The 19,659-nt window shown below is 38.0% G+C and overlaps 2 protein-coding genes across 2 annotated transcripts in view; one reads left to right on the forward strand and one right to left on the reverse strand.

Annotated features, from left to right (window-relative positions):
• Nucleotides 1-19,659, reverse strand: part of WDR64 (WD repeat domain 64) — a 120,105-nt gene that overhangs the window by 62,690 nt on the left and 37,756 nt on the right. The window contains exons 9-10 of the mRNA XM_055582169.1: nucleotides 16,699-16,778; nucleotides 15,003-15,142 (exon numbers count right to left, since the gene is read on the reverse strand). Coding sequence (XP_055438144.1) covers nucleotides 15,003-15,142; nucleotides 16,699-16,778 — 220 coding nt within the window. The remainder of the gene's footprint in view (nucleotides 1-15,002; nucleotides 15,143-16,698; nucleotides 16,779-19,659) is intronic.
• Nucleotides 1-19,659, forward strand: part of FH (fumarate hydratase) — a 215,845-nt gene that overhangs the window by 1,133 nt on the left and 195,053 nt on the right. The gene's annotated exons all lie outside the window — the stretch shown is intronic.

The raw sequence follows: 19,659 nt of genomic DNA on the forward strand, positions 1-19,659 counted from the left end.
GCTCTTTCATGACTTAAGATGAGAACGTCTTACTAAATGAGGTTTCTAAGAACCTTCCCTGTTCCTATCCAGGAATGAAGAATTACAGAAAGCAGTTCTTAGGGATGGTGTAGATATAGGAGGGACTTACCAGGTGACCCTAGTGGTAACACACACACACACACACACACACACACCTGCTAATGCAAGAGACCTAAGAGACGCAGGTTCAATCCCTGGGTCCGGACAATGCCCTGGAGGAGAAAGACTATAGGTAAATACATTATTAGTGCTCTCCTTTGAGGAAGGAAAGAGACCTAGATTAGTTACTCAGCTAGAACTTGGGATAATATAATAGAACAATAAAGTACAAATTCAGCAAAACTAGGTCAAGTTTACTTTGTCACTTGAAACAGCTAGTCTTAGTATTCTTATTATTCTTTTTTTCTTTTTCAGAAAGTTACCTCGTGATTAAACTTCAGGGAAGAAAAGTGATTTGATCAAGGATTACAAGTCCTAGCATGCATCAGCATTAATATTTTTATGTCATAATAGTCATGATTATATACATTACCTATTGCTATATTATATAGTACTTACTAAATTAGAATATTTGTTGAATAAATGGTGATAATTTTATAGAACTACATATAAAGATTTGATAAGTAGTTTTGTTAACAGAGGTATTAACTTCTTACTTAAGACACTTAGAGTTAATTGAGTTCAAAATTTCACTATTGTGAAGGCAGGTTGGTACTTATATGCAGGAACATAAAAATGTCAAAATCACATGATCAGGAGTTTTGGCTCACATGTATGCCATCTACAGGCCACTATTACTCAGAACCTGTGCAATTGGGAGTCGTTACTTCCTTTGTGCTAGTAAAAATGTAAGTTTGGGGCGTAGCTACAATATTGAAACTTATCACTGTTTGCATGACAGAGTAGAGGAGTCCATTAGGACAATTTATGAAGTTAGGTTCAAAGCCTATTTATGAATTAGGTTCAGAGAGACAAGTAGGGGAAGAATCTAAAAGTGGAATCAAGGAGTGTCAAAGAAGTTTATCTCTGTTTTGTTTCCAGTTCTATTGTTTTGTTTGAGATGCTTCGTGGTTGGCAGTCTTTTTACTGTTTGTGTATGTGCTCTGAACTGTGGTTGGTAGAAAGAACAAAGTGAAAGTGAAATTTGCTGTCGTATCCAACTCTTTGTGACCCCAAGGACTTCTCCATGGAATTCTCCAGTCCAGAATACTGGAGTAGGTAGCCTTTCCCTTCTCCAGGGGATCTTCCCAACCAAATGCAGGTGGATTCTTTACCAACTGAGCCACAAGGGAAGCCCAGGGAAAGAACAAAGGATGAAGCAAAAGAGGCTTTGGGTTTCAGTTCTAGTCCATCATTTAAATTTCTTAAGCCTCCGTTTTCTTGTTTCTAGAATGGACATAATAACACCAGCACTCTCCACCTCAGTGAATCGATGTGAATATCTTTTGAAACCTGTGATGTTTTCTGCACAGTGATTCTATTTTCTACTTCTTTTGTGTGTTTTTAGGGAAGTGGTGATTGTTGGCAGAAGGCACAAAGACCTTCCTCATTATGCTGCATCTCTCCTCTAGGCTCTTCTGCTGCCCTCTCCCCTTAGGCTGTTCTAGTTACTGTGATACCAAACTGCTTCCAGTTCCAAAAACCTCTTTTTCTCTGTTGTCTCAGCACATTCACACATACTCTTGCTACCCTCTACTGTTTCCTCTCCTCACTCTTATCTATCTAGCTAACTGCTGCTCTTTCTTTAAATCTGTCATAAAGATTATTAGCATTAGAGTTCACAATGTTACGTCGCAGCCTGGGTAGGAGGGGAATTTATGGGAGAACAGATACATGCGTATGTATGGCTGAGTCCCTTTGTTGTCCACCTGAAGCTATCACAACATTGTTAACAGGTTACACTCCAATATAAAATAAAAAGTATTTTTTTAGAAAAGAGAGTTCAGGTCACAATAGTGCAATGAATTTGCACTATGGTGCCTCAATGCACCATTTCTTCTCCAAACACAGACAGATAGTCAAGTTAAAAAGAGAAAGCAGAAAGAAACAGCAAGGCTTCAAAGCAAGATATCTAATCTCTGTAGATCCAACAAAACTAGAGGAGGTGATGGAATTCCAGCTGAGCTATTTCAAGTCAAAAATGATGCTGTTAAAGTTCTGCACTCAATATGCCAGCAAATTTGGAAAACTCAGCAGTGGCCACAGGACTGGAAAAGGTCAATTTTCATTCCAATCCCAAAGAATGGCAATGCCAAAGAATGTTCAAACTACCACACAATTGCACTCATCTCACATGCTAGCAAAGTAATACTCAAAACTCTCCAAGTGAGGTTTCAACAGTGCATGAACTGAGAACTTTCAGATGTTCAAGCTGGATTTAGAAAAGGCAGAGGAACCAGAGATGAAATTGCCAACATCTGTTGGATCATCGAAAAAGCAAGAGAATTCCAGAAAAACATCAATTTCTGCTTTAATGACTACGCCAAAGCCTTTGGCTATGTGGATCACAACAAACTGGAAAATTCTTCAAAAGATGAGAATACTAGACCAACTGACTTAAAATTGGGAAAGGAGTAGTTGAGGGTGTATATGTCACTCTGCTTACTTAACTTCTATGCAGAGTACATCATGCGAAATGCCAGGTTGGATAAAGCACAAGCTGGAATCAAGATTGCCAGGAGAAAGATCAATAACCTCAAATATGCAGATGACACCACGCTTATGGCAGAAAGCGAAGAGGAACTGAAGAGCTTCTTGATGAAAGTGAAAGAGGAGAGTGAAAAAACTGGCTTAAAATTCAACATTCGAAAAATGAAGATCATGGCATCTGGTCCCATCATTTCATGGCAAATAGTTGGGGAAACAATGGAAACAGTGAGAGACTTTATTTTCTTGGGTTACAAAATCACTGCAGATGGTGACTGCAGCCATGAAATTAAAAGACGCTTGCTCCTTGGAAGAAAAGTTATGACCAATCTAGGCAGCATATTTAAAAGCAGAGACATTACTTTGCCGACAAAGGTCCATTTAGTGAAAGTTATGGTTTTTCCAGTAGTCATGAATGGATGTGAGAGTTGGACCATAAAGAAATCTGAGTGCCGAAGAATTGATGCTTTTGAACTGTGGTGTCAGAGAAGACTCTTGACAGTCCCTTACACTGCAAGGAGATCAAACCAGTCAATCATAAGGGAAATCAGTCCTGAGTATTCACTGGAAGGACTGACTTTGAAGCTGAAACTCAGATACTTTGGCTACCTGATGTGAAGAACTAACTCATTGGAAAAGATCCTGATGCTGGGAAAGAATGAAAGCAGGAAGAGAAGGGTATGACAGAGGATGAGATGGTTGGATGACATCATGGACTCGATGGACATGAGTTTGAGCAAGCTACAGGAGTTGGTGATGGACAGGGAAGCCTGGTGTGCTACAGTCCATGGGGTCACAAAGAGTCGGACATGACTGAGCGATTGAACTGAACTGAACTGAATAGATCCAACTAAGAGAGGCGTACAAAACAATGAGTGGGCTCCAACCAGAGCCTGGGCACTGTCTGGGGCAGAGTGGCAGCAGGGGAGCAGCTCTAGCAGGGCAGGCAGGACCACAGGCACTCTCACCACCCCATGGCAGTGCCCAGAGCAGGTCTCCTGGTTTAGGAAAAGGAGACTGAGAAGGAACTAAACCAAAGCAACCTCTGGTTCAGGGACTAGATCTATTTCTAAACTGAGGCCTACGTGCCTATGTGAGGAGATATGGAGTAGCAAGCATATAGATACACACACACATATGCACACACACATATACAGACATCATGCTTCTAAATATTAGAAAGAAACCTATTTTTAGAAAAGTTTAGATGATATCTTTATGAACTTGAGTTTAAAAAGATTGATTTTTTAAGTCATTATTTTATCTTATTTTTTCCATCGTTTTAAAAAGTGAATAAGCTAAGCAAATATATATTTTAGATTGCTTTCCCATGTAGGCCATTACAGAGCATTGAGTAGAGTTCCCTCTCCTATACAGTAGGTGCTTATTAGTTATCTGCTTTATTTATAATAGTATATTCATATCAATCCCAATCTCCCAATTTACTGCTCCTTCTTTCCCCACTGGTGACCCATAGGTTTGTTTTCTACATCTGTGACTCTATTCTGTTTTATAAATAAGTTCACTGATACCATTTTTTATGCAGAGTACATCATGAGAAATGCTGGGCTGGAAGAAGCACAAGCTGGAATCAAGATTGCCAGGAGAAATATCAATAACCTCAGATATGCAGATGATACCACCCTTATGGCAGAAAGTGAAGAGGAACTAAAAAACCTCTTGATGAAAGTGAAAGTAGAGAGTAAAAATTTGGCTTAAAGCTCAACATTCAGAAAACTAAGATCATGGCATCTGGTCCCATCACTTCATGGGAAATAGATGGGGAAACAGTGGAAACAGTGTCAGACTTTATTTTTTGGGGCTCCAAAATCACTGCAGATGGTGACTGCAGCCATGAAATTAAAAGACACTTACTCCTTGGAAGAAAAGTTATGACCAACCTAGATAGCATATTCAAAAGCAGAGACATTACTTTGCCAACAAAGGTCTGTCTAGTCAAGGCTATGGTTTTTCTAGTGGTCATGTATGGATGTGAGAGTTGGACTGTGAAGAAAGCTGAGCACTGAAGAATTGGTGCTTTTGAACTGCAGTGTTGGAGAAGACACTTGAGAGTCTCTTGGACTGCAAGGAGATCCAACCAGTCCATTCTGAAGGAGATCAGCCCTGGGATTTCTTTGGAAGGAATGATGCTAAAGCTGAAACTCCAATACTTTGGCCACCTCATGCGAAGAGTTGACTCATTGGAAAAGACTTTGATGCTGGGAGGGATTGGGGGCAGGAGGAGAAGGGGATGACAGAGGATGAGATGGCTGGATGGCATCACTGACTCGATGGACGTGAGTCTGAGTGAACTCCAGGAGTTGGTGATGGACAGGGAGGCCTGGTGTGCTGCGATTCATGGGGTCACAAAGAGTCGGACACGACTGAGCGACTGAACTGAACTGAACCATTTTTTAAAGACTCCACATATAAGCAATATCATATGATATTTGTTTTCTGTGTCTGACTTACTTCATTTAGTACGACAATCTCTAGGTGTATCCATATTGCTGCAGATGGCATTATTTTGTTCTTTTTATGGTTGAGCAATATTCCATTTTATGTATGTACCACATCTTCTTTCTCCACTCTTGTCAATGGACATTTAGGTTGCTACCATGTCTTGGCTATTGTAAATAGTGCTGCGATGAACATTGGGGTGCATGTCTTTTCAAAATAGTTTTTGTCCTTGCCAGATATATGCTCAGGAATGGGATTGCTGGATCATATAGTAACTCTATATCCAATTTTTTAAGAAACCTCCCTACTTTTTTTTTAGAGTGGTTGTACCAATTTACATTTTCACCAACAGTTAAGGTTCCCTTTTCCACACACCGTTTCCAGTGTTTATTGTTATAGATTTATTAATGGTGGCCATTCTGATTGGTGTAAGGTGATATCTCATTATAGATTTGATCTGCATTTCCCTAATAATTAGTGATGTTGAGCATCTTTTCACATGCTTGTTGGCTGTCTGTATGTGTTCTTTGCAGAAATGTCTATTTAGATCTTCCTCCCATTTTTTAATTGTTTTTTCATACTGAACTGCATGAACTATTTGTATATTTTGGTGGTTAATCCCTTGCCAGTCACTATGTTTGCAAATATTTTCTCTCATTATGTGGGTTGTCTTTTCATTTAAAATTATTTTTAATTGGAGAATAATTGCTTTACAATGTTGTGTTGGTTTCTTCCATACAACATGAATCAGCCATAAATACACATATGTCCCCTCCCTCCTGAACCAGATCACTTACTCTTTCCTCTGCATCATTAAATTTACTACTTATGGCTTTTTAGCTCAGCTTTCATCATGGCAAATGATTTTTTTCTAATTTTAATTGGCTCTTCATTATAGTTTCTTTTTTTTTAAATATTGATACGCATTTCTATCAATAGCCTTTCTTAATTTCTTCAGTATTTTTATTACCTTGGGCTCTAGTAGGCTAGACAGGTCTGTTTCATTGTTTGTTCTTTCACGGGAATTCTCTTGATCTCTTAACTGAGAGAGGCTCCTGTGCTCCTTCATTTTGCTTCTATTTCTCTGAGTTTTGACAGTTAGCACTGTCATCTTGAAGGGCTGCTTTCATGTGAGACCATCCCTGTGTAGCCCGCATGAGTCTAACATTTTTGGCATGAGGGCCCTTTTTAAGTACGGATGCCTGACACATCTTTCCTCAGTATGCCACTCTTCTTTTCACTTGAACACTTAGGGGACAATGTGGTATTATTAATTGTCTATTTTAAATTGTTGTATCTCAGGGTAGAGGGAGGCCAAAGAGGAGAGATATGGGGGAACAGCCAGTTGGTGGAGTAGTCAGAACACAAACAGTATCTATCTATTATATGGGCATGGTGTTTGGTGCCCCGAAACAATTACAATAGTAACATCAAAGGTCACCGATCACTATAAATAATACAGTATTAATTGTGGAAACATTTGGAATATGACAAGAATTCCTAAAATTTGACAGAGATACAAAGTGAGCAAATGCCAATGGAAGAATGGTGGAGATAGACTTGCTCAACTCAGGGTTGTGGCAAACCTTTGCTTTGTAAAAACCTCAGCATCCTCCAAGTGTAATAAAACAAAGCACAGTAAAACAAGGTCTGCCTGTATTCTATTATCCTCCTCAACTTTCTCAAATGGCTCACCCAAGGTCATAAATTAGAGCCAGAACTTAAATTTAGTTTTACCTGATTTCAGAGGCCATGTGCTAAGCCATGTGCCTGGAATTGAAACAGGGCAGGAAAAAAATCTTCACTTAGGACAATATCTTAGACATAGTCACGGATAAGATGAAGTCCAGCTGAGCAGCAGGCCAGATGGGGAAACCTCTGACTTGCTGTGAGTTATCCACTTGGCACTTGGTTTCAGGACATTGCTTCTTGCTCTAAGCCATACCCACAGCCTAGTTAAGCTTTACCTTTCCTGGGGTCCTTTCTTTTTATTTTTTAATTTTTTTTTATATCACAGGATATTTTTATTTTTTAAATTTTATTTTATTTTTAAACTTTACATAATTGTATTAGTTTTGCCAAATATCAAAATGAATCCACCACAGGTGTATACCTGGGGTCCTTTCATATCACTTTCCAAAGCGAAAATTTAAGAAAATAACAATGTTTAAACACTCATTTTCATCTGTTATAAATCATAAAAGCATGTCTCCTTCTCAGAAAAATAACCGCTGATAACTATAGAGCTGTGCTTGGGAAGATCACGTGCATGCTAAGTTGCTTCGGTCATGTCCGACTCTTTGCAACCCCATTGACTACAGCCCACCAGGCTTCTTTGTCCATGGGATTCTCCAGGCAAGAATACTGGAGTGGGTTGCGATGCCCTCCTCCAGGGAATCTTCCCAACCCAGGGATGGAACCTGTGTCTCTTATGTCTCCTGCATTGGCAGACGGGTTCTTTACCACTAGCGCCACCTGTCAACCATTATTCTTGTTTTTGTTAATAAAATAAAAGCAACTAAAATTTATATTTCTATTTTTCAATGTTTGTCCGTTCTTTAGGAGCAATAAATGTGGCATAGCTATTAAATACTTGAGCTCTGCAACTAGAAAAAAAAATTTACCAGTGCAGGAGAAAATAATATCCTGATTGAAAGTCTGCAAATCTCAGAGGAAGGATGAAAATCTACTTTAAGAGCTTAGATAAAGGCCCAGAGTAGGCACATGACTACCCGTGGTGATTTATTAAAACTTGATGTGATGAAAGCTAATTTATATGAAGGAATGTTGAATATGTAAATATGAAGGAATGTTAAATGTGTAAATATGAAGGAATATTAAATGTGTAAAACCTGTCTATGATTTTTACTGAGAAGAAGGAGAAAGAGGGGAGGGGAAGGAGACGGAGAAGGAGAAGTGGAAACTAGCTTAAGCAAAACTATGTATGTGTCTAGATTGCCATTCTTGGTGCCTAAATTGCTCCTTTCCAAGATCTTCATGGGGCTGGCTCCTCTGGTCATGCAGGTTTCAACATTTATGTCACCTTTTTGGAGGTGATACTCAATCATATCACATTGTTGTATTTTCTATTCATTGGAATAGTTATTATTCTGTTTTCTTACGTGTTTGTTACTTTGCTTGTCTCCTTCTTCCCCTAGAATGTACACTTCCTGTGGAGAGGACCCTGACTGCCTGGTTCAGTTTTCTGTCTCCAAAACCCAGAACAGTACCTGAAACAGGGAGGACACTCAAGAAAGAAAGCTTGCTAAATAACTAAATGAACGATCTCTCTATAACAGTCTTGTGAGCTAAGCACCACTACAGTTTACAGACAAAGAAATTGAGGGGAAAGATATTAAGAACTTTGCCCAAGTAGAGCCGCTAGGATGCTTGAAAGAGCAGCACTGAAAACACTCACTATATCTAAAGGAAACTGGAAAGCTTGTCTCTGCTGTCTCTTCACCTCTGGACATGAATGGCCTGAACTTTTTTTGTTTGTTTTAATTTATTTATTTATTAATTGAAGGATAATTGCTTTACAGAATTTTGTTGTTTTCTGTCAAACCTCAACATGAATCAGCCATAGGTATACATAAATCCCCTCCCTCTTCAAACTCCCTCCCATCTCCCTCACCATCCCACCCCTCTACATTGATACAGAGCCCCTGTCTGAGTTTCCTGAGACATATAGAAAATTCCTATTGGCTATTTATTTTACATATGGTAATGTAAGTTTCCGTGTTACTGTCTCCATACATCTCACCTTCCCCTCCCCTCTCCCCATGTCCATAAGTCTATTCTCTATGTTTGTTTCTCCATTGCTGCCCTGCAAATAAATTCTTCAGTACCATCTTTCTAGAGTCCATATATATGTGTTAGTATACAATATTTATCTTTCTCTTTCTGACTTACTTCACTCTGAATATAGGCTCTAGGTTCATCCACCTCATTAGAACTGACTCAAATGTGTTCCTTTTTATGGCTGAGTAATATTCCATTGTGTATATGTACCACAACTTCTTTATCCATTCATCTGTCGATGAACATCTAGGTTGCTTCCATGTTCTGGCTACTGTAAATAGTGCTGCAAGGAACAGTGGGATACATGTGTCTTTTTTAATTTTGGTTTCCTCAGGGTATATGCCTAAGAGTGGGATTCCTGGGTCATATGGTGGTTTTATTCCTAGATTTTTAAGGAATCTCCATCATAATGTTTTAGTTTTTATGTCTCAACAATCTTACTGTCTTTCCAGTATCATTTTAAAAATTAAAAATAGTTTCTTTTGTTGTGCAGAAGCTTTTAAGTTTAATTAGGTCCCATTTGTTTATTTTTGCTTTTATTTCCAATATTCTGGGAGGTGGGTCATAGAGGATCCTGCTGTGATTTATGTCAGAGACTGTTTTGCCTATGTTCTCTAGCAGTTTTATAGTTTCTGGTCTTAAATTTAGATCTTTAATCCATTTTGAGTTTATTTTTGTGTATGGTGTTAGAAAGTGTTCTAGTTTCATTCTTTTACAAGTGGTCAACCAGTTTTCCCAGCACCACTTGTTAAAGAGATTGTCTTTAATCTATTGTATATTCTTGCCTCCTTTGTCAAAGATAAGATGTCCATAGGTGCATGGATTTATCTCTGGGCTTTCTATTTTGTTCCATTGATCTATATTTCTAACTTTGTGCCAGTACCATACTGTCTTGATGACTGTGGCTTTGTAATAGAGCCTGAAGTCAGGCAGGTTGATTCCTCCAGTTCCATTCTTCTTTCTCAAGATAGCTTTGGCTTTTCGAGGTTTTTTGTATTTCCATACAAATTGTGAAATTATTTGTTCTAGCTCTGTGAAGAATACCGTTGGTAGCTTGATAGGGATTGCATTGAATCTATAGATTTCTTTGGGTAGTATACTCATTTTCACTATATTGAGTCTTCCAATCCATGAACATGGTATATTTCTCCATCTATTAGTGTCTTCTTTGATTTCTTTCACCAGTGTTTTATAGTTTTCTATATATAGGTCTTTAGTATCTTTAGGTAGATATATTCCTAAGTATTTTATTCTTTTTGTTGTGATGGTGAATGGAATTGTTTCCTTAATTTCTCTTTCTGTTTTCTCATTATTAGTGTATAGGAATGCAAGGGATTTCTGTGTGTAGATTTTATATCCTGCAACTTTACTATATTCATTGATTAGCTCTAGTAATTTTCTGGTGGAGTCTTTAGGGTTTTCTATTCAGAGGATCATGTCATCTGCAAACAGTGAGAGTTTTACTTCTTCTTTTTCAATTTGGATTCCTTTTATTTCTTTTTCTGCTCTGATTGCTGTGGCCAAAACTTCCAAAACTATATTGAATAGCAGTGGTGAAAGTGGGCACCCTTGTCTTGTTCCTGACTTTAGAGGAAATGCTTTCAATTTTTCACCATTTAGGATAATGTTTGCTGTGGGTTTGTCATATATAGCTTTTATTATGTTGAGGTATGTTCCTTCTGTTCCTGCTTTCTGGAGAGTTTTTTTTTTTTTATCATAAATGGATGTTGAATTTTGTCAAAGGCTTTCTCTGCATCTATTGAGATAATCATATGGATAAGCAAGGTGAAACGACAGCCTTCAGAATGGGAGAAAATAATAGCAAATGAAGCAACTGACAAACAACTAATCTCAAAAATATACAAGTAACTCCTGCAGCTCAATTCCAGAAAAATAAACGACCCAATCAAAAAGTGGGCTAAAGAACTAAATATACATTTCTCCAAAGAAGATATACAGATGGCTAACAAATACATGAAAAGATGCTCAATATCACTCATTATCAGAGAAGTGCAAATCAAAACCACAATGAGGTACCATTTCACACCAGTCAGAATGGCTGCGATCCAAAAGTCTACAAGCAATAAATGCTGGACCCTCTTACACTGTTGGTGGGAATGCAAACTAGTACAGCCACTATGGAGAACAGTGTGGAGATTCCTTAAAAAACTGGAAATAGAACTGCCTTATGACCCAGCAATCCCACTGCTGGGCATACACACTGAGGAAACCAGAACTGAAAGAGACACGTGTACCCCAATGTTCATCGCAGCACTGTTTATAATAGCCAGGACATGGAAGCAACCTAGATGTCAATCAGCAGATGAATGGATAAGAAAGCTGTGGTACCTATACACAATGGAGTATTACTAAGCCATTAAAAAGAATACATTTGAATCAGTTCTAATGAGGTGGATGAAACTGGAGCCTATTATACAGAGTGAAGTAAGCCAGAAAGAAAAACACCAATACAGTATACTAACGCATATATATGGAATTTAGAAGGATGGTAACGATAACCCTGTAAGCGAGACAGCAACAGAGACACAGATGTATAGAACAGCCTTTTGGACTCTTTGGGAGAGGGAGAGGGTGGGATGATTTGGGAGAATGGCATTGAAACATGTATAATATCATATATGAAATGAATCACCAGTCCAGGTTCGATGCATGATACTGGATGCTTGGGGTTGGTGCACTGGGACGACCCAGAGGGATGGTATGGAGACGGAGGTGGGAGGGGGTTTCAGGATGGGGAACACGGGTATACCTGTGGTGGATTCATGTTGATGTATGGCAAAACCAATACAATATTGTATAGTAATTAACCTCCAATTAAAATAAATAAATTCATATTAAAAATGCACAAGAAAAAGAAAAAAATTAAAAATAGTCTTATTATAAAAGCAATGTATATTTTTTGTTAAAAAGATATAAATACAAGGAAAAAAAAACCCAAAAAGGGAAAAAAAATTAAATCCATCCACAACCTTGCTACCCACATAATCACTATTATCCCTGATAATATATGATAGACACATATATTAAAAATGGGTTAATATCTTACATGCCATTTTATTATATTTTGCATAATATATTGTGTATACATTTTCATATCAATATTCATCCATATGATGTTGAAAGTCTATGTGACAATTTCTATGATATAAAAAGAGATATCATAAATTGCTGATTTAAGGGGAGGAGGAATTAGAGAAAGGTGGTCAAATGATACAAACTTCCAGTTAGAAGATATGTAAGTACTAGGGGTGTAATGTATAACATGATAACTATAGCTAACACTGATGTATGACATATATGAAAGTTGCTAAGAGAATAAATCCTAAGTATTTTCATTACAAAGTTTTTTTAAAAGTATTTTTTTCATTTTTTGGTTTCCATATTAGATAATGAATGTTCATTAAACCAACTGTGGTAATAATCATTTCATGATGAATATAAGTCAGATCATTATGCTTAATGATACATTAATGTTAATCTCATACAGTGTTATATATCAATTATATCTCAATAAAACTTAGGGAAAATAAATTACTGAATAAAAGCTTTATTTTTAGAAACTGAATTTCTCACTCCCTATCCCTTACCTTTCCTTTTTATTTCCTTTTTCTTTTTTAAGCCTATATAAGCAATAGCACCTTAAACATCCTTTTACATTGATCTCTGGGCACTTTTCTGATTATTTTATTAGAATAAATGCCACCCAAATTTTTGCCACCTTTACCCCCGGCAGCACTATGTAAACATGCCTGTATTCTTTCCCTTCTCCTTCCTTCATCCTATTTTCCTACTGATTTGTTAAAGTGTTTTTTATTTGTATAAGAATATTATTCCAGTTTATGTCATTTATATTACATGCTCCCCCCTCTGTTATCTGTCTTAACCTTTTCTATGCAGGTAAGAAGGCTGTCTGGGGTCAGGATAGACACAAGATTGGCTACATTTATTTAATGCAAGTATACAGATGTCATTTTTCTTTACATGTGCAAAATTGGGATAATTACAGGATTGTTACCAGCATCAAATAAGTTGTGATGTAAAATAATGAGGATAGTGCCTGACTCTTGGTAAGCATTTGATAAATGACAGCCTTTATAATAATTACAGTTTGAATATTCATGTAGTCACTTTTTTTTTCTTTAGTTGTAGATGTTATACATAGGAATTACCTGATGGCTATATGAATATTCACCTGTGTTTTCTTCAGGAAAATTTTACAACTACTATGGTTTTATATTTTACATTTAAAATATTTAATCCATATGGAATGTATTTCGTTGGTAATTATGAAGTAATGATTTGATTACTTATTTTTTCCTAATATGGTTAATCAGTTTTCCCAGCATTTATTGAACAAACCATCTTTTGCTCACAAACTTAAAATGCTACTTCTATCATATATGAAATCCCCATTCACACTTATGTGTGAATCTTCTCTTGTTTCATAGATGTGTCTATTGCTGCATTGACTGCTGTTCTGTTTTATTTATTGAGGCTTTATTAAATGTTTTAATATCTGATAGGGAAAGTGTTATCTTGTAATCTTATTTTCTAAAGTTTCTAGGATATTTTTGTATGTCAACACTTTTATAGTAACTTTAGATTTGGCAAACTGAGGTCTAAATAATCCTTTCCTGTCTGTGCTAAGTCGCTTCAGTCATGTCCGACTGTGACTCTATGGCCTGCAGCCCACCCGGCTCTTCTATCCATCGGATTCTCCAGGCAAGAATACTGGAGTGGGTTGCCATGCCCTCCTCTAGGGGATCTTCCTGACCCAGGGATTGAATACATGTCTCTTATATCTCCTGCATTGGCAGGTGTGTTCTTTACCACTAGAACCACCTGGGAAGCTCCTAAATAGCATTAAATATGCATAGCTTTATTTGATGCAGAGTATCTTTTACAGTACTATATTCTCATTTAGGAAAGTCCCTACATTCATGTTCTTAAATAAATGTACCTCAGAACTTCATAGTTATCTTAACATTAATAGTGAATATTGTTTGTTAAGATTATTTCTAGGCATTTCATACAATTTTGCTCTTGTGAATGCTATCCATTTGACCATTTTTTCCTAACTGGTTTCTATTCTTACATAGAAATTTATTTTTATAAATTACAATCATGAATATAACTACCCACTTTACTGAATTTATCTGTCCTAAAACTTTAAGCTGGTTTTCTTGAATTTTCCCAGCAATCACATTATTTGCAAATATGCAGTCTCCTCATTTCTAATAGTCATAAGTAATTTTTTCTTTTTTATTACTTTGTTTAGAACATTTAAAACACTGTGTAGTGATAGCAACAACAACAGAAATACTTTTTTCTTTCTTTGCTTTTTTAAAAATTGAAGTATGGTTGATTTGCAATGTTATGTTAGTTCCTGGTGTAGAGAAAAGTGATTCAGTTATACAAATATATATATTGTTTTTCATCTTCTTTTCCATTATGCTTTATCACAGGATATTGATGTAGTTCCCTGCGCTGTACAGTGGTGGTGCTTTAGGCACTCAGTCATGTCTGACTCTTGCAACCCCATGGACTGCAGCCCTCCAGGCTCCTCTGTCCAGGGATTCTCCAGGCAAGGATGCTGGAGCAGGTTGCCATTTCCTTCTCTGTGCTATCCAGTAGGACCTTTATTTTGTTTATCTAATAGTTGTTTATCTAATCCAAAACTCCTAATTTATCTCTCTCCCACCCACTTGCCCCTTTGGTAACCATAAATTTGTTTTCTGTGTCTAGAAATCCTTATTTTTTCTGTCTTTAATGATCACAGAAGGGCCATATTATGTTTTACTATTAAGAATAATGGCTCTCTTCCCAATGTTATATTCCTTTTACTCTTGTCTTTAAACATATCTTCTTTCTTATGTTGATATCAATAGAAACAAAGAACAGTGACTTCTTATTTTCTTATCCATATTAACAATATTTTTCTCTTTGACTGTCAGCTATTTCAGTGAAAAACTGTATGCATCCTATATTTTCCAATAGTTCACTTTAAGGGAAAGAATCATTCTGTTTCATTTTTGTTGTTTTCTTTCGGTTACCTTTGCAGAAGAAAGGCTGATAACATGTTGCTCTTTCTCATTTGTCACGATCTCGGTGATACTGAACATGTGCCCCACAAGTTTCCCCACTGGCTTGGTGCTGATGTTGGGGTGCCACAACCGGAGCACTTTATCATCTCCTGAAAGAAGGACATGTGAAGATTGTTTATATTCTCAGGGATGCAGATGGTCACAGTTTAAAGAGTCTTTCTCAACTTTAATCATATCCTAATAGCTCAGCTGGTAAAGAATCCTCCTGCAATCAGGAGACCCCAGTTTGATTCCTGGGTCAGGAAGATCTGATGGAGATGGGATAGGCTACCCACTCTAGTATTCTTGGGTTTCCCTTGTGGCTCAGCTGGTAAAGAATCCGTCTGCAATGCAGGAGACCTGGGTTCCATCTCTGGGTTGGGAAGATCCCTTGGAGAAGGGAAAAGCTACCTGGAGAATTCCATGGACTGTATAGCCTATGGGGTCACAAAGAGTTGGACACGACTGAGTGACTCTCACTATCTTTCTTCTAATATCAAATCACAGTCTGTTTCTTCCAGGATGCTATGATTGACTTCCTTTGGATCTGCTTCTTCTTGTCAAGGCTGTTTTGTAACCACTGTATTTACATATATAAATTTGAATTCTCATGAATATTCTATGAGTTCTTTTCTTGATTTAATATGTCCCTACTCATTTATGCATTATTGTATTGTGCGTGCATGCTCAGTCGCTCAGTTGTGTCCAACTGTTTGCAACCCCGTGGACTGTAGCCTGCCTGGCTCCTCTGTTCATGAAATTTTCCAGGCAATAATACTGGTGTGGGTTGCCATTTCCTACTCCAGGAGATCTTCCCAGCCCAGGTATCAAACCTGTGTCTCTTGAGTTTTCTGCATTGGCAGGTGGATTCTTTACCACTGCACGACTTGGGAAGCCTGAGATTGAAACTTAGAGGAGTTGAATAACCTATCCAAGGCTTGCTAGTGAAAACACTAGTATTTGTTCCTAGACAGTCTGACTCCAAAGCCCAGGCTGAAAGCCATCACAGGCTTCATATCCCAGCTTGACAGATAAAGAGTCAGGCCAGCAGGATAGCTCAGTCCTCCCATCTTTCTCCTCAAGTTTCTTGTATTTGTCATCTTTCCTGTTACTCTCAGCAGATAATCTGAGCCCTTAAATGTTGGTAGTTTTAAGCACTCTATCGTTAGTCCACTTCTCTGTTAATGCTAAACCATTGGCTTTTGATCTTTTTGTCAAGGACTCCTTTGAGGATTTGATAAAATTTTGGACTGTCTCTCCAGAAAAAAATGCACGTGGACACACAGTTATTCAGCCTAAGGGGCTACAGGACTCCCTTAAAGTCCACACATGGGCCCCAGGCTAGGAATTCATGCTCTCACACAATGAAACAGATTCTAGAGAGATTAAAGGTAAACTGTAAAACAAACAAATTTGTAGTAAATATAGGAGAATTTGTTTCACACAGTCTCAGGCTAGGGAGGGCCTTTCTAAGTGTGCCACCGCACCAAAAAGCCGCAAAGAAAAAGAATGACAGATTTGACTTTATACAAACTTAAAAATTCTCTAAAAGGTCTTGTTAGCAGTAAAATGCTATAGCTGTGTGAAAACTCTGTAACTGTGCTAATTAAGGAGAGCACCATTTGCAAAGGAGAAAATCCCTGTGTAACGTGGACTGTCCTCTTACCTCCAGTGACAATCACGTTGGCTTTTATGCAGTAACAGAAAGTGTTTGCTCCTCTTGGCATGGAAAACTCTCTGACAGGCCTGCAAAACACAAGCTAAATGTAAAGCTTGTTTATTTTTCTTTCTAAAGTTAATTCCAACTTATAATGTTCAAGAAGTTCATCTCTAAGTCATTGTGAATCTATTTACCCATAGGAAAAAAAATTGTAAGTAATGATTAAATTCTCACTGACCCACAGAATCTATTTATTCTATGATATGATATTAACACAGCATTTGCATTGTTTCTGTTTAAAAAGAAATCCATTACACTGCCCTGGAGCTGAGGTTGTGCTGGTGTTAAGAATGGACAGGGATATATCACCTCTTAAGCCAGAAAGTACATTGTTCAGCTCAATGAGTCTTTTTCGTAGAACAAAATGGCAGGAATGTGTTTGGACATTTCTCCCTCTCTCATTACCCACATCCAACTTTCTGTCAAGTCTTGTTGATTTTACTTCCTAAATAGACATGAAATTGACCACTTCTTCCCATTTCCATCATAATATCTTTGCTTTGGGCTTCCCTGTGGTCCAGTGGTTAAGAATCCACCTTGCAATGCAGGGGACATGAGTTCGACCTGTAGTCCAGGAAGATCCCACATACCATGAGGCTACAAAGCCCAAGCACCACAACTTCTGGGCCCACAGATCCTAGAGCTTGTGCTCCCAGCAAGAGAAGCCACTGCAGTGAGAAGCCCACACACCACAACAGAGTAGCCTCTGCCTACTGCAACAAGAGAAAGCCCGCATGCAGCCAAAAATGAATAAATACATTAAAAATAAATAATATCCTGATTCAACTCTCCATCCCCTCTCACCAGAACTACTGCAATAAACTAATTTCTCAGCTTCCACTATTTTCTATTCCTCTTTCCCCAATCCCACTCCAAATCCCGTTAAGTTGCAGCCAAAGTGACCTTTCTAAAACATGAATTGGATCACATCACTTTTCTCCAGTGGATTACTGATGCTTTCAGGAATACCAGGTTCCATCACTTGGCCCACACGGCTTAGGCGCCGCTGGGTGGTCCCTGTCATCTTTCACCTTCTTCCTCCCTTTGATCCAGCCTTGTAATCTCTTCAGCCTCCTTTCTGGCCTCACTGAACTCTCTTCCTCCTCAAGAGCTTCTGCATAGGCCAAAGATGTTTCTCCCCTGGATTGTAGCCACACTAGCAACCACCCTCCTGCAGGTGTATGTGCTGTGCTTAGTTGGTCAGTCATGTCTGACTCTTTGCGAACCCATGGACTCCTTTGCAAACCCACCAAGCTCCTGTGTCCATGGGGATTCTCCTGGCAAGAATATTGGAGTGGGCTGCCATGCCCTCCTCCAGGGATCTTCCCAACCCAGAAATCGAACCCAGGTCTCCCTCATTACAGACAGATGCAGGTGTCTGTTTGAATATTAATTTCTCCGAAAGGCCTTTCCTAGACTCCACCCTCCTGCCCCCACCATTTAGTTTAAGCCTTTTGTGTTATTTTCTAGTCTGGTACCATGTTATTTTCCCTTAGGCATAAAGCACCTGACCTTAGTCTACTCTTGTCTTGTATGTTTCCTTTCCTTTTCTTTGTTCATAAATAAAAGGGTAGTATATACTATTCTGTTCCTTGATTTTCCACTTAATAATAAATCTTGAAGATCTTTCCAAATATGTACATTAAAAAACTTTCTTATTCTTTTTAAAATTGTCATAGAGTATTCCCTTGAATGACTAAATCCTTTAATCTGAGGAACATCAGACTGTCAGATTTTTTGTGATTACAAATAATATTGCAATGAGCAGTCTTGTAAAAGTGCCATTTTTCTATAAGTTCTTAGAAATGATACTGCAAGTCAAGGGATACTTGCATTTGTAATTTTAAAATATATTGCAGTTTCTTTTTAATTATTTTTGCCCACTGGACTACACTTCTTTAAACGGGGCTCTTCCCAAAAACTGGGCCTTATAAAGCATAATTTATTATATATAGCTGGTATTTGAGGGCTATCTTTGAGATAATGAACCTAAGGGACTATACCCAGAAGCACCTTGGATTGCAATTATCACCTTAAACTTCAGGTGAGAATAAATTTTCTTTATAAGTGCCCAATTGTGGATTTGGGTTATAAAAGAAATAGATATAAATTAAACACAAGCTGTAGAGTTCTCAGAACACAATCACAGAGTCAATGAGAGAACATGGAAATGAAATCTGATGGTTAGACATCATGTCTACAGGAATTCTTGGAAGAGTACTGAGACAAGAGGATAATTGGAGAGGAGAGCCTAGGTCAATAGAGATACAGAAGACAAGAGATTCAACAAGAATTTATAAGGCGATATAGACAAATTTGTGATTGATTATTTGTGAAAGTTGAGGGGAAAAGGAATTATGTGGGGTTGCTAAATTTTTGCCCAGAATGATTTGATGGATCATGGTGCTGAAATAGGAGGGAAGGGGGCATGGCACAAACATTTAAAAAATGATGTAGCCTGAAAACACGACATAGACTGATTAGAATTAAATAGATCCTCAGATGTTCAAGAATCTGGCTGCAATGCAGGAAACCTAGGTTTGATCCCTGAGTCAGGAATATCCCCTGGAGGAGGAAGAGCTACCCACTTCAATATTCTTGTCTGGAGAACCATGGACAGCAACCATGTAGCCGGGCAGGCTACAGTCCCTGGGATCACAGAGTCGGACACAACTGAGCAACTAACACTTTTCAAGATGGGAAGCTAGTCAACTTCTGCTAGACCTTGAGCCTCAGTATACACTCACTGTACACCAGCAAGTTAAATGACACACTCACAGGCGCCATGATAGTTCCAAGTACTACCATCAAAGATCAAAAAGTGGGCAGAGGACCAATTTCTGAAAATTTCTGCCCTCTCCCCAAAATAGTTGGAATAATCCTCTCACTCATTTGTCTATGAAATTA

Source organism: Bubalus kerabau, chromosome 5 (genome assembly GCF_029407905.1).
Source record: "Bubalus kerabau isolate K-KA32 ecotype Philippines breed swamp buffalo chromosome 5, PCC_UOA_SB_1v2, whole genome shotgun sequence".
In the NCBI taxonomy this organism is placed as follows: Eukaryota; Metazoa; Chordata; class Mammalia; order Artiodactyla; family Bovidae; genus Bubalus; species Bubalus kerabau.